General features: G+C 38.9%; 3 protein-coding genes across 5 annotated transcripts in view; 2 read left to right on the forward strand and 1 right to left on the reverse strand.

The window, feature by feature from the left end:
• The window catches only part of aebp1b (AE binding protein 1b), a 24558-nt gene extending 19869 nt beyond the window's left edge, over positions 1-4689 (forward strand). For all 3 annotated transcript variants that reach the window (XM_030143053.1, XM_030143055.1, XM_030143054.1), the window contains 4 exons: positions 558-697; positions 1898-1997; positions 2096-2262; positions 3973-4689. In XM_030143053.1, coding sequence (XP_029998913.1) covers positions 558-697; positions 1898-1997; positions 2096-2262; positions 3973-4347 — 782 coding nt within the window. In that variant the 3' untranslated portion in view covers positions 4348-4689. The remainder of the gene's footprint in view (positions 1-557; positions 698-1897; positions 1998-2095; positions 2263-3972) is intronic.
• pold2 (polymerase (DNA directed), delta 2, regulatory subunit) lies at positions 4618-10389 on the reverse strand. Its single transcript, XM_030143056.1, has 11 exons — positions 10117-10389; positions 9665-9892; positions 9462-9583; positions 9227-9350; positions 7286-7400; positions 7010-7208; positions 6835-6915; positions 6208-6365; positions 5985-6112; positions 5795-5896; positions 4618-5208 (listed from the first exon to the last, which is right to left on the reverse strand). The coding sequence occupies exons 2-11, from the start codon at positions 9888-9890 to the stop codon at positions 5048-5050; spliced, it is 1416 nt and encodes a 471-aa protein (XP_029998916.1). The 5' UTR covers positions 9891-9892; positions 10117-10389; the 3' UTR covers positions 4618-5047.
• A 92-nt stretch (positions 10390-10481) lies between these two features.
• nono (non-POU domain containing, octamer-binding) lies at positions 10482-12207 on the forward strand. The gene has a single exon (XM_030143057.1). It carries the CDS (start codon positions 10607-10609, stop codon positions 11933-11935), a length of 1329 nt encoding a protein of 442 aa, XP_029998917.1. The 5' UTR covers positions 10482-10606; the 3' UTR covers positions 11936-12207.
• Positions 12208-14936: the final 2729 nt, after the last annotated feature.

The raw sequence follows: 14936 nt of genomic DNA on the forward strand, positions 1-14936 counted from the left end.
CAAGGACTCCTGGAGTATTTGTATAGAACATCTGCTGCTGAGTCCTTGACCTGTGTTGAAGTTAAATGTTTTGGATAAACAGGATGAATTAAATCTTCCTTTATGGATTGGGAAAACTCTCCTCATTCGGCTAAATAAACTCCTTATACGCCCTCTTGAATTGGATGGAAAATGCAGAATCACAAAGCTGAAAGCAGGGCTGTTTTCTTGAACTCATGCAAAGTACTTCTTTTTTTTTTTTTTGGATTCGTGGTTCTTAGAAAACAGTAATGGTACAAACATCCTGTAGTTCTACCACACAGTACATAGAGTCAAAATGAGCTCAACATCAGCCTTGCATAGTTTTACTTATAGTTTCAAAAATAACTTGTAATGCATTATTTTGACAGTGTAGTATTTGTACATGCACATAAGTAAATGATCTGAGTACTTCCTACCCTGAACCTACTGAGGGCCAATAGGTTTGTGTGTTGACTGAATTAGTAAGTGTTTATAGCACACTCTGGTGGACAATTTGTGCAGTGCATGTTCTGAGGTTTGTGTATCTGTATCTCCAGGTATGAATGATTTCAGCTACCTGCACACTAACTGTTTTGAGTTGTCCGTCTTCCTGGGCTGCGATAAGTTCCCACATCAGAGTGATTTGTCGTACGAGTGGGAGAAGAACAAAGAGGCAATGCTCACCTTTATGGAACAGGTAGAAGTCATTTCACAGATTTGATCTTTTGTGTTATAATGTTTGTGGTCATTCAAAGATAATGTAATGAGGAGCTGAAAGATTGTCCCGCCATAGATGCAGGATAAATAACAAAAACAAAAAATACAGACTTTAATATATATTAGTGTTAGTCCAGAATATTATAATTGGTGATTTGCTACTTCGCCCTCATTATTTTGTTCTTTGGTTTAAAGTAGAGCTACATTATTGTTCTTGTTAGTGCATTTTGTATGTGTATTGTATCAAACTGTTCTGTAAAGTATCTAAATAGACAAACCACCTCAGCTGTATTGGGCCCAGAAAATAAATAAGCCATAATGATTATTTAATTGCAACATTATTATATGAAGTATTTCTATGAGCCCTGTCCTTCAAAGTAACTTCACTTCTTCATATAGTAACACTGAAATTACTACTCTGTACATTCCATATATATTTTATATCTGGAAGTACACCTTGGCAATAATGAATCCTTTCTCTGCAGCTCTTCTTGATTCTTGATTTGCCATTTTGAGCTGTATAAATACATTTGACCAGACTAGACTTCGAAGAAATACTGCTTTAACCCATAAAGACCCAAACAGCCACTGGCAAACAAAAGCATCTACTGATCTAAACTGTTTAATACCTGTTGATCCACTAATCCTATCAATACATATAAGTAATTGGTGTAAAACACAGTTTGTCATCTTTTCATGGTCATCAGATATGACCCATTTGGATGTTCAGAGGCTCCGTGGTGAACGTGGAAACACAGTCATTTTCTACAACATTGATTCACCAGTAAAACCCATGGAGTTGGATCAACGAAAGTGGATAGACACACTTGGTTTATGTTCAGTTAAAGATATATTTGCTGAAAAAGTAACTTTTTCTTCAGCTGTCTCTGTTCTGTCATAATAACCTTTGAATAAACTCTGAGTTTTCATGAACATCTCAATTAAATATAGTAAATTAAATAGAGGAAAATCCGTGGTTTACAGTGAAAAATGCCAAATACAGAGGATAATATTATAATAAATGGTGAAAATTCACTTAGAAAAGATTAAACATAGAGAACATTTCAATTGGGAACTGCCACAAAAGTAGCACTGGGTCTTTATGGGTTAAATATGCCAAAATGCATTTAGAACATGGAAAGTGAACATGGTAGTTAAATTATTTGTTTTTCTTCCCAAGGTGCATCGCGGCATCAGAGGTGTTGTCAAGGATCAGCAGGGGAACCCCATAGCAAACGCCACAATTTCTGTGGAGGGGATAAATCATGACGTCACCACAAGTCAGTAAATAACTCATAAAGCTGTTGAAGATTTTAATTTTTTTACGATTAAATTTTTTTTTACATAAAATCAAAATGTCCTCTCTTTGCTGTTGTAGGTCCAACAGGAGACTACTGGCGGTTACTGAACCCAGGAGAGTACCGTGTGACGGCACGAGCTGAGGGCTTCTCTCCTGTGACCAAGCTCTGTGTGGTGGGATACCAATCAGGAGCAACCGCCTGCAGCTTTAACCTGGCCAAGTCCAACTGGGACCGCATTAAACAGGTGAGACAACACTGGCCTGAAACAACACTCCACCCTCACTTTGGTCCCACATTGAGATATTAACCCATAAAGACCCAAACATCCATCACCAACCAAAACCACCTACTGATCTAAACTGTTTAATAGCCGTTGATCCACTAATCCTAATAATCCATGTAAATAATTGGTGCAAAATACAGTTTGTCTTTTCATGGTCATCAGATATGACCCATTTGGACATTCAGCGGCTCCGTAGTGAACCTGGAAATACTGTTATCTTCAACAACATTGATTCACCAGTAAAACCCATGGAGTTGGATCAATGACAGTGGATGGAAATGCCTGGTTCATGTTCAGTTAATGATATCTTTTACTAAAAAAAAGTAACTTTTTCTGCAGTTTTCTGTTTTTAATGATAACCCTCAACTTTAATCTGAGCATTTATGAACATCTACATGATCAGTAAATTAAATACAGGAAAATACCTGATTTATATTGATAAAGTGCAAAATACAGAAGCTAATATTATAATAAATGGAGATAAATTGCTTAAGAAAGGTTAAATACAGAGAAAATTTGGGAACTGACACAAAAGTAGCGCTGGGTCTTTATGGGTTAAAATATCTTCTGGAACTTGTCAAAAATCTAAAAATCAGGTTAAAAGAACCACAATTTTAACAGCCACATTCAATCAGTAATGTTTTCAGTTTTTTATCATCTCAAAAACATTTCCAGAATCAGAGGGATAATGTCTAAACCAGACTTGGAGAGACTCACCCATGCATTTATGTCTAGCAGGTCAGATTACTGTAACCACCTACTCACAGGGCTCTCAAAATAAGTTCTAAAACAGCTGCAGTATGTTCACAATACTGCTGCATGGGTCCTGACTATAACCTGGAAGTACAAACACATCACACCTGTTTCTCAGAGAAGACTTGAAAACAGCACTGCTTGTGTACAAGTCTCTTCGTGGTTTAGCACCACAGTATATCTGACATGCTGCTGCCATATGAACCATCCCGAACTCTGAGAGCTTCAGGAAAAGTCAGACTGCTGAACTGCTCCACCTCCAATACACTGCCCCCATGGACTGTCCACCATGCACCTAAACAGAATCATGATGCTGCAACGTCACAATGCACCTTTATTTCATTGTTATCGTTGCTCATGCTGCTGCTACATGCACCATCACTTTACACTATACTGTTGCTACATACTGTGAAATTCTGCACATATTAAGAAGTTATTTTATTATTTTCTATTTTGTTTTCACATTTCATGGTAGTTTTTATTCTACCCTATTTATCTTTTATATATTTAGAATTTATTCTTTTATCTTCTTTGCTACAAAACCAAGACCTGGGTAATTATATTTTGGTCTATCATGTACTTTTGATCGAATGACAATAAAACAGAGTCTGAAGTGTCCAGAGTCAGAAGTAAACAAGGAAAAGTACAGTTTTATGCAGCTAAAATCTGGAATAGTCAAGTCCCAACTCTGACAATGGTAGTCTAAGCTGAAAACATTTTTTTAGCTTTGAATATGCCAACTGAAATGGTTTTATCTGCACTTTTATTTTAATTCCTTAATATTCTGTTATATTTTACAGTTCTTAATCTTTGTTCTTGATCATGCATTTATAACTTGTCTTATTTTTATAAAGCACTTTGAAATACCATGTTTATGAATTGTGCTGTACAAATAAACTTGTCTTTCCCTCTCTGCAGATCATGGCCCTCCATGGCAACAAGCCTATCCGCCTGATCACTCAGGGCAACACCAGAGTGCAGTACGCCACAAGTGTTAACAGCAACAGGCGTGTAGTTGGAAGCAACAATGGGTATTCCACAAATTCACAGGTCAGCCCAGATCGGTTGAGGCGGCTCAGAATAGCTCGTCTCCGCCGCCTTCGCCAGCAAAAATTAATGAGGTTAAGATCGACGACAACATTACCCCCAACAACCACAATTCCCACAACTCCAGAGACCACAACTTCCTGGTTTGACTCATGGCCGATAGGGGAGGGTCAGTCCTCAACACCCGGTGGGTTCACAGACTCCATCCTAGATTATAACTATGAGTACAAGATTGATGACTATTAAATCTAACACGTGTCCTGTTCCTATAAGCACACTCTCCTACTTATAGTGCTAACCACAATGTTGATCAAGAGGAACTCACTTTGAATGAAATCCAAGCAATGAAATTCAGAGTCAGTTCTTTCAATGTAACTGTTCATTGTGTATAGAAAATGTATCTATTTCTTACACCTGTAAAAAAAAAAGTCCCTTTCCGTAAATGGACTTATTAATTAATAGTAAACTGGTCACATTGCATTGTTAGGGTCTGTTATTCAGTCTTTTTATGAATGCTTTTTGCTTCATAAAGAGATCTTTATTGTGGATGCACATTAAAATCATGACATGTTTTACTTCACAACAGTTGATTATTTTTTACACCATCTTCATTTGTGACAGATTTTTACAGTATGAACAGGAATCACTGAAGGTCTGATAAAAAGCATTTGTTCAAAGTTGGTAACAGGAGAGGAAATGGAGTTTTCTGTCATGATGTTTCCTCAGACACAGCTGAGGTAGAGTTATTTTTCAAATAAAGGCTTGTTAACAAACAGCATGTGTCTTTCCTTAAGCACCGTTGGGTTTTGTAATGAGACTACTGAGAAACCAGCTGTAAAACTGTGAAGACTACAAAAGACTCATTTTTGGCTCAGTGCTCAAGTGGTGTTAACGTATACGAGTAGTGTCCGATAACTGTCATCTTTTTGTGTGAGGATGTTAACCCTTAGTGACTGATGTTCATCTCGCTCTCTTCATCCTCTTCATTGGAGAAGGCAGAGAAGCTAACTGGCTCGCATTCAAGAGTGCGTAAATTGACGAGGCATGCTGTTTGAGTGCTGCTGAACTCTGGGATAGTTACCAAAAGGACTTCTTGTCCAGCTGGACCTGATAAAAAAAGAAGATAAATAAGATTAACACAATGTAGGAGGTGTTTTCAAACTGAAATGAGTCTAAGGATCACATACTTATTATTTCTGATCACTCACACCACTGCATCAAGAATCATTTACTCATAAGTGACAGGACTACATTGACTTTTTTTTGCCAACTTCTGTAAAAAGGAAGTCATATATATATTTATGGGTATTTTTGATACCAGTCCAGCTTTTCCTGATAAGGGGTTATAAATTTCAGTCTACAGTTGTGACCATTTTGGGCATCTTTCAAATTTCCACAATATCTATGTCCATAACATGTGGATTCTCTGCAGGTACTCCAGCTTCCCCCCACTCCCCAAAGACATGTCCCTTAATAGGTCAATTGGTCACTATAAAATTTCCCATAGGTGTGAATGTGACAGTGAAAGGCTGTTCATCTGTATATGTCAGTGATGAAAGAGTAACATGACCAAAGCGTACCCCACCATCGCCTGCTGGTAGCTGGGATGGACCCCAGCATTCCCACAGCCCTCCTGAGGATTAAGTGGTTTGTAAAATGAATGAATGAGTGCATGAACACAGCGCATACAGACCTTTAATGAGCTTGGAGTCAAAGCAGGGGGCGTTGCCACTGAAATAAACATGGGGACATTCTTCCAGGATAAAGGGATCTTTTTGATAAAATGGGTAGCAACCTGAGAGAAAAAATAAGTTTCAAGTAAGTAATAGAAATTAGTAATAAACCAGAAGATTTGTCTTTTCTGTTTAACATGTCTAACTAACCTAAAGTATCAGGTGCAGTAGGGGCCAGGTGTCTTAGCCGCAGTGTTTCTTCCAGTATTTCCAGGTGACTGTTCATGCTGCTGTACCTCTGAATGTCACTTACATTCTGGCCTGACGTGCCCAAGAACCTTCATCAAAATACACAAACACAGGACCATAGATATCTGCCGTCATTTGGACTCAACATCAAATGCATGAGAGTGAAGGGTGTGATGCGGCTCACCTCACTCCATCAATGTTAGCCTGGTATGGGTTGGAGGCCCGCTGCATTGTGGGATACACAGAGGACAGAGGGAACATGCAGCGGTGGAGGGGCTGCTGTGGGAGGGTGTAGTTGGTGGGGTCATACTGGCCAGGCATTACATCCACTGGAACAGAGGTCTGGAACAACAGAACTCAATGACCTTCTTATCACTATGACTTATTTTAGCTCATAATGAGGTTTCTCACACCTGCCTCGAGCCACTACAGACGTGGATTCTAACTCTGTTAAAGGTTTCTACTTACAATGGCCAAGACACTTTCTTTAATGACTTTTCTTAAATGAACGATTTAATATTTCCCCTACAAAACAGGACAACATAATTTGGGATATTACAGTTTCTCATAACTTGAGGTTCCTGCATTTAAACAACATCTTTAGGAATCATAAAATCATTAGAATTCAAAATCAGATAATAATAGATCTTATAATCAATTAATCATCCCTGACTGTTAACTGGCCAAGTGTTTCAAGACACATGGATATCGTTGAAAAAACGTAAACTGCCATCTCTCCCAACCTAAAATTTAAGTAAATATAAATGAAATTGTATGTACATGTACATACATATAATGCATAACTACTGACCACCAGCTGAAGCAGCAGCTCATCCAGCAGACGCATCGCCTCCACACTGCCAGCCTGAGTCTTCTTTGTAAGGTACTTTGGCTATACACAAAAAAGGGTAGAGCAGAACTTTCTATTAAACTGAGCTATTTCATGACTTTTATAAGTAAATTAAGGCTAAAGCAGTCCTAGTTACCTTTGTTGATGCATCCTTATCCTGGGTGCTTTGACTCAATAGGTTTCCAGCCAGTAAAACCCTGGAAATTGTAGCTGCCCCTCTCTGCTCCCCCTGGTCACCCAGCTGACCAGTTACCATATCAATCAACAACTGTAGCCCCAGCATGCTGTCGGCATGAGTACTGCCTAGACCAAGTCCTGAGGCCAGGAGCACAAACCTGCACATTGGATAACAGGATTAGAATTTATGGAAACTTAATGCTGGGTTTTCAACTATGTTAGTATGACAGTTTACTTGTCAGAGGCGAGTGTAGGTCTTGCAGTTTGCAGTGGAAGACTAGCTGTGCAAAAGTCCTCTACTGTGAATTTTCCATCATTCGTTTCAGCTCCATATATTGCAATAACACTACCTACAGACAGAGAGAGAAAAGCATACAATGACATGAGACACTGTTCATCCAGTGTTTACTATTAATTATATAGACTGTGGCTGCCAGCTTTATGTTACTGGAGTGTGACTGATGCTTTCACTTTCAGTCTCACACTGTTCAAACTATGCTCACACCAAAATACTAACAGTGGTGATACAGTGGTGGTTACATCAAGGAAACATTCCTCAACTGCCTAACAACATGACAACCAATCATGACAGAACATTCGTCTTCTAATCAAACCTTGCCCTCCAACTGGATAACTGGTGAGGCATGTTGAGAATCATAAAAATAATGAAAAGCACCAAACTATGAAAATTCATTACTAAAAAGTATTCAGCATAGACTTTTAAAATAGAAATTCATGACAAACATTCTGAATTTTGGTGAGTTGACATGAAAAAAGAGTACTGTCTTAAATCCTGCTGGTGAATAAATGGTGAATTATGAGCACAGTTCAGTTAACATGCATGTCATGCCAACTGCATCAAAATTTCAATCCAGTCAGTAACCCAGAGTTGGCAAACCTGGTTCCACCATAGTCGCTTAATGAACTAATAATATCATGGTGCTGAGCCTCATCTTGTAGTAATGTATGAAACTAACCACACAACATTCAACACACACGTCACAGTTGGGGTCATGTAACTGCTTTGACTGTGAGATTCACACAATGCATGAGTGTCAGACCCTGAACCATCAGTCTCTTAAACCACTAGTCACAGCTGCAATAGAGAAATCCACCCAACTCAATGAGACAAGCTTATTATCAATGCTGACATTTTCTCTACAGGTTGCCTGCTAACTGTTTTGTGGGTATTTTGTGTCACTGTTGAAAATTATTTTATGTGAATCACCCCAATGTTTTTTTTTTTTTTCTTAATTTAACATTTTTAATTTACATCTTTAAATGTACCAAACTCTCGATGGGAGACATACAAATTATGTTGTACACACATTGAACAATGCAGGACAATTGGAAAAAAAGAAAAAAGGAACTAGCAAGGCTACTTATTTACTAATTAAATATGTATGGCACTGAATCAGGGAGAAACGAAAATACACAAAAGTGCATGTTATTAAAGTAATAGATATTTAGGAACATCTTCACATAAGAGGATTAAATTTTTTGTTTGAGTCCTTTAAGAGTAACAAAGATGAAAACAAGGCTCTTAGCTCAATTTTCAACACACTAAGGGATGGATTTTTATTTTGCCATTTAATTTTATGAATGTGGTATTTACCCATAATAATTATTATGTTATAAGTTCTGAAGCACTCCTTTGGCAAATTATTATTGTCATACATTACTTACTTACTGCATTCAAGTGAGTTACTTTATAAATTTAAGTTTTCATCCAGTCTACTGTCTTTCCAAAAATTGGTTACAAATGAACAAGAGAAAACTAAGAGATCAATAGATTCCTCTTTCTGAGAGCAGAATCCACATGGCTCCACCTCAAAACCAAAACGTTTTATAAACATTGCTGCTGCTGGGTAATAATTTTGAATTGCATTTCTTTCACTTTGGGGGGTATAGGTCATTTCATAAATTTAATGTGTTTACTCATTAACCACCCTCACAATCACACCATGTTTACCTACTTTAAGAATATTTTAGAGATTAAGATTTAGAGATTTTTACAGTTTATAGATTTATTCACATTTAGCTCTCTTTGTTTTAATGTTGTGTCCTATGTACAACAAGCTGCTCCAAGCAAACTGCACCAGTTATATTAGTGAGGTTGTTTATTTTGTGTTGTATGACTGAGAAAGTCTTATGACTTAAGAGAAAAAATCCTAACCTGTGACACACTTGTCTCTGTCTATTTTGCCCTCTAGTTTGATTCTCTGGAGTTCATCTTCCAGGATCAGCTCATCATTCTCGCTGATGTATTTGACTCGTGCAGGCTGAGGCAGGAGATTGTGCTGGGAAACAACAAAAACCAACACAAGCTATAACACACTGAAAATACTAGCAACTGATTACATGTTATATGGAAAGTATATATTAAACTGGAGAATTTGGTGACTGCCAACCTCCTCGCTGATCTCCTTCAGGATTGATGGCTGCAACTCCATACGCTTGAACAAAGTTCCCACAATGCAACACTGTTCTCCTGTCTGAAGATCACACAGCTTCCTAATAAGTACATCTGATCCTGAAACAAACACAAATCAGTGATAAGTAAACAGAAAACATTTAAGTTGAGAGTAATGAAAGATGAGTATCCTGATCTCACCCCACTTGTGCTGAGCCCTCTCTGTTAATAAGGGCCTCATCTGCATGAGCCGTGCTGCATAAATATGAGCATACTGACGACTGAAGCTCCTTTCTCCAACTCCATAGCACTCAGAGCAGGGACTGTAAGCCGGAGATACCCTTTCAAACACCGCCACCTGGTCCTCAGATGCCGGGCGACAGAGCAGGGAAGAGCCTTCCTTCTGGGCGCTTAGCTCGGAAAACATGACTGCAGCGAAGAACAGGGGAGGGAACCAGAGACGTATCTTTTCTGTTTGCAAACTTCATAAGTAAAGAGTACGCATAAGTGGTTTCGTTTGCTAATTAGCGAAGCTAATGGTGCCAGAATAACTTCAATGACAGCTAGCTAGTAATCTACTGTTGTGCTGGAGGAGCTCTTCTAAAACAAAGTCTGCATTTAAACTAAAAAAGTAAACAATTAATAGACCTTACCTCTTTTAAGTAATCGTCTATTGTCACCTGAATAAAGCTGAGTATTATGTTAAACAGAAATAACGTCCGTGTTGCTCTTTTTCGTCGAGAAAACACACCAATTCCCGCGAAATCACTCGTCCTATTTTTTTCAATGACGTCACAAACTCTCGCGAGAAACTACATAGGGCAAGAAAATGCCTCATCGAATATATCGATATAACAAAAAACACTATGAAATATAATTTGTGAGATAAATTAGCAACTTGGGAGAAAATATTTACATAAATATCAAAACATTAAGGTTTTAAAGACTTTAAAAACTAAGTTGTCTCTACTGTCGCACAGGAAATACGTCACGGATTTTGAATACACCGTCGCATTTTATTCAAGTCACAATAGCATCGCGGCAGGACGGCAGGTCGCCATTTTCGAAGCTCTTTGTGAGCCACTGCCCCCAAACAGTTACTCCACCAGCCCGCCTTCTAGGGATTTGATTCGGCATTTTAAAATGCAGGGAAACAGAGGACCACAGCATAACCACGGCCCCAACCGCCAGGGTGGTTCCGGAGACCAGAAAAAGCCCGGTGGAACCAACACCAACGGGCAGCAGCCTGAGCCTAGTGAGACGACCAGCCTGAATGAGGCCTTAACCCTGGACCTGCAGAGCTTCAGGAAGCCGGGAGAGAAAACCTTCACTCAGCGCAGCAGGCTGTTTGTGGGAAACCTCCCAAACGGAGTTACCGAGGAAGATCTGGAGAAACTGTTCTCCAAGTACGGAAAGGCCAATGAGGTTTTTATCAACAAGGAGAGAGGCTTCGGCTTCATTCGGCTGGAGACCAGGATTATCGCGGAGATCGCCAGAGCCGAGCTGGATGATACTCCGTTCAGAGGCAGACCCATCCGGGTGAGGTTTGCAACCCACGGTGCAGCTCTATCAGTGAAGAATCTGCCAGAGTTTGCGTCAAATGAGCTGCTTGAAGAGGCTTTCGCCGTGTTTGGTCAGATAGAAAGAGCTGTAGTGATAGTGGACGACCGGGGGAGGCCCACTGGGAAAGGAATAGTGGAGTTCACCTCAAAGCCAGCTGCAAGGAAGGCTTTGGATAAGTGTAGTGATGGTGCCTATCTCCTCACAGCGTTCCCTCGACCTGTTACTGTTGAGCCCATGGAACAGTTTGATGAAGAGGAGGGACAATCAGAAAAACTTATGAACAAAAACCAGCAGTATCACAAAGAGCGTGAGCAGCCACCTCGCTTTGCTCAGCCGGGCTCCTTTGAGTATGAATATGCCATGCGCTGGAAAGCTCTGATGGAGATGGAGAAGCAGCAGTATGAAATGGTGGATCGAAACATGAAAGAGGCTCAGGAGAAACTGGAGGCAGAGATGGAGGCAGCCAGGCACGAGCACCAGGTGATGCTGATGCGACAGGATCTGCTGAGGCGTCAGGAGGAGCTGAGGAGGATGGAGGAGCTCCACAGTCAGGAGGTGCAAAAGAGGAAACAAGCAGAGCTTCGCCAGGAGGAGGAAAGGCGGAGGCGAGAGGAGGAGCTCAGGATGCGCAATGAGGAGATGATGAAGAGGCAGCAGGAGGGCTTCAGAGGCAACTTTTCTGAAAACAGGGAGCAAGACATGAGGATGCACATGGGGGGTCATGGGATGCCCATGAACAGAAACTCACTGGGCGGAAATTCAGGTCCTTCTGGAACTCCTGGCATGGCTTCAGAGAATGCCCTGCCAGGGCAGGGTAACAACATGCCCGGTGGGGGACAGGGGGGCTTCCCTAGAGGCCTCCCTGGGCCTGGGGACTATGTACCACCAAACAAGCAGCGCAGATTCTGAACCGTTTCCCTTTTCCCTTTTCATACTCACTGAATTTTAAAGTTCACATAGTGAGGATTACTGTTGAACTTTGAAATGTTGCATGTATTTTTCTTTTACTGTTTTTTTTATTTGTATTTTTGCATTATGTTTTAGTACTAAAATGTCAAAATCTAAGAAAGCCATGTGTTTTACTTTATTTGTCATAATAATGTGTTTTTCATAGGGATAGAAAATGTTCTTGTCCTGAACATGTTGACTTTTCTGGAATAAATTCATGATTCCCTAAGAAACTTGTTTCATTTTTAGTAAACACACACTTAGGAATTTTATGCTGGAAAAATAAACTACAGAGACATTTTTAGCTTGATTATTGTAAACTATATGGCACAACAGGGAAGACCTTTGATTCATGGTACTGAATCATTACAGTCTTCAACAGGTACTGCTTAAGTTATGGATTAATCTGAAAGACAATAAAGTGAAATATAATTATGTATCTAAATAATGTCACCAGTATAATGTCCCTCATCTCAACTGGAATGTGGTAAAGAGTAAACACTACTGCATATGAGTATAGCAAAACTTAAGTTTTCCATTATTTATAGCCAGTGTCATTATGATTTAGTTCAAGGGATCAAAGGTATTTACAGGCACAGCAATATTTGTAGTCTGTTTGCTTAGTGACATACACAATCACAGGTGTAATTGCCACAATCTATGTCTACACTCGGTAAACACACTTGTCTGTTTCCTGCTATGATGAAGCAAAATACTCAGTAAAGGCTTAATTCTCTTCTGGGAAGTTCAGTCATTAAGGTGTGACCCAGGCTCTATCCACTCAGCTGGTTTCCACAGTGGGTTCAAGTTTTTCACTAACTAAAATGAAGCAGAGTCTGAAAGTTGACAACCACAGTTTTCAGTGACCCTGAGATCAATGACACCTGCATGCCTACACAGTGACAGCAACTACAGCATACATGAACAGAGCATTGAGAAATGAAACACTTGCTCCTGTACTGTTAGAATTAGACAAAAGCAGTGGCAGCCTGTTGAAACAGTAAGTTACAGTTTTGATCCTTTTTAACATTTTGGAGATTTCTGTCATGTTTCCTGTTTTGGTACATACAGAAAAAACATTTCTCTTGAATCATCATTACATTAACTTGTTTATCTACTTAAAAAAAATACATGCGTTGTAAAATATTGCCTTTAAATAATTCAGAAGCTTTGATATTCGCTTGTTTAGTTCAGTAATCTCAGCTGTCTAAAGGTCTATTTTTATGTTATACATCTTCAGCGCAGTCTGGTGTTTGGGTTTCATGTAGAAACCTCTCATCTTTTGACCTGAAATGATGATGAAACCCAAATAGACCACGAAGAGAAAGTCTGGTTTGTAAACAAGTGCTGCAGAAAGTAGGTTTCTGAAGCAGTTTCAACTTGCATAACAGCTAAAGGCCTTTGTCTGTGCCACAATATGAGAGTGTGTATGGTAGGATTATTTCACAATCGTTAGTGTCACAGAGGACCAGCAGTTTCACATGTGTCAGTGTGTCTTATGGCAAGAGTTTTATTCAGTATAATTTTTATCCAAAAATGTAAAAAAAAAAAAAAAAAAATCAAGAAAAACAACTCAGAAAATCAGAAAATCTAATTCAGTAGCTTATTGTTAATCATGTCAAAAGAGCCATCTGCTGTATGTGTCACCATCACTAATGAATATGATAATAAATGCAGATATGGGAAGATGTGTTTAATCTCCATCTAGCTGTTTTATTTCCTCACAGACTGTTCCCAGCTGATAGTTAACCTGAGGAAACTACCCTTCACCTGTATCAGAGTCCAAATGTCAAGATAATCTTCTTGCTCCACAAGTCAGTACAATAAGCATTCCATAACTAACGACAGTCCACTGGGTCATAAAGAGTGGTGTGGTGCGTGTTATCTGGATGTGAAATCAGCGATTTGTTGGAACTATATTCTTCAATTAGAGACTCTTTTTAAGAAAAACTCCACTGGAGGGATTTTCTGTGTTTGGTGTTCCCATTTCAGTATCAATCCTGAAAGTTTGGCTTTCCAGAATCCATCTTGGAAGAACAATTTGCATTTTTGTGTAAATTTGCAGGTTTTCCATATATTCATTTTCTGAACTTGCTTTATCCTTACTAGGGTCATGGGGGTCACTGGAGCCTAACCCAGCTACTTATGGGCGAAGGCGGGCCACACCCTGTCGCCAGTTCATCGCAGCTTGGTTTTCCATATAGTTTGTCTAAAAATTCTATGCATTCATAAATGTAATATCTAAGTAAAAATGTGTTTAAAGTGCTTATTTCTAATCCAAATGTGCTAATTCTGTGTGTGGTGAATTGAAAGATTTCATTTTGAGGTTAACTCATAAAAGAAAATGCATAGTCACAAGAGTTTTGCTAAGCTCATGAAAAATACACATTTTAGAGACATAACACTCATACAGGGACCATTATACTCCACAGTGACTACTGTTAGATTTTTAGTACATTTTGCTCATAATACTCATACTTTTACTTAAGTAGTGTGTTGAATGCAGATCATTTACCTGTAGTGGGGTACCTACTTGTAAATTTTGACTTTGCTCATCATTTCACAATAGTTCAACAGTGAAAGAAAGAATCTAAACAAAAATAATAACAATATATACAAGACAGCATTTTATTTTAGTGTAAATTCTGCCTCTTTACAAAGTTGTTCATTATAAGCTATTACATTTTATTATAAATCCATCTTCATTATTTTAGTCATGCATATTTTTCACATTTGTGGGCACCTTATAAGTATCCATTTACATTTACATGCACACACTACTGATAATGTCCTCATATTGCTTAGAACTACTATAATTCAGGACATAATTCACTTTTTTTACAAGAGGGATTTATTGTGCAAAACATTCCACTCTACATTCTAAAACTCTTTATTATTATTACGAGCAGTCATAGTAAATGTTAAATTCAGGTAACTGAAAATGGAGCTTTGTGAAGCACGG

This window comes from Sphaeramia orbicularis, chromosome 9 (genome assembly GCF_902148855.1).
Source record: "Sphaeramia orbicularis chromosome 9, fSphaOr1.1, whole genome shotgun sequence".
NCBI classification, from domain to species: domain Eukaryota; kingdom Metazoa; phylum Chordata; class Actinopteri; order Kurtiformes; family Apogonidae; genus Sphaeramia; species Sphaeramia orbicularis.

Coding starts and splice junctions, on each gene's coding strand:
- pold2 (XM_030143056.1), bottom strand. CDS start 9,890: ATGTTTTCCGAGCTAAGCGCCCAGAAGGAAGGCTCTTCCCTGCTCTGT. Junction 6,916..7,009: donor ATAAGGATGCATCAACAAAG/GTAACTAGGACT, acceptor TTTTGTGTATAG/CCAAAGTACCTTACAAAGAA. Junction 6,366..6,834: donor AGCTGCTGCTTCAGCTGGTG/GTCAGTAGTTAT, acceptor CTGTTGTTCCAG/ACCTCTGTTCCAGTGGATGT.
- nono (XM_030143057.1), top strand. CDS start 10,607: ATGCAGGGAAACAGAGGACCACAGCATAACCACGGCCCCAACCGCCAG.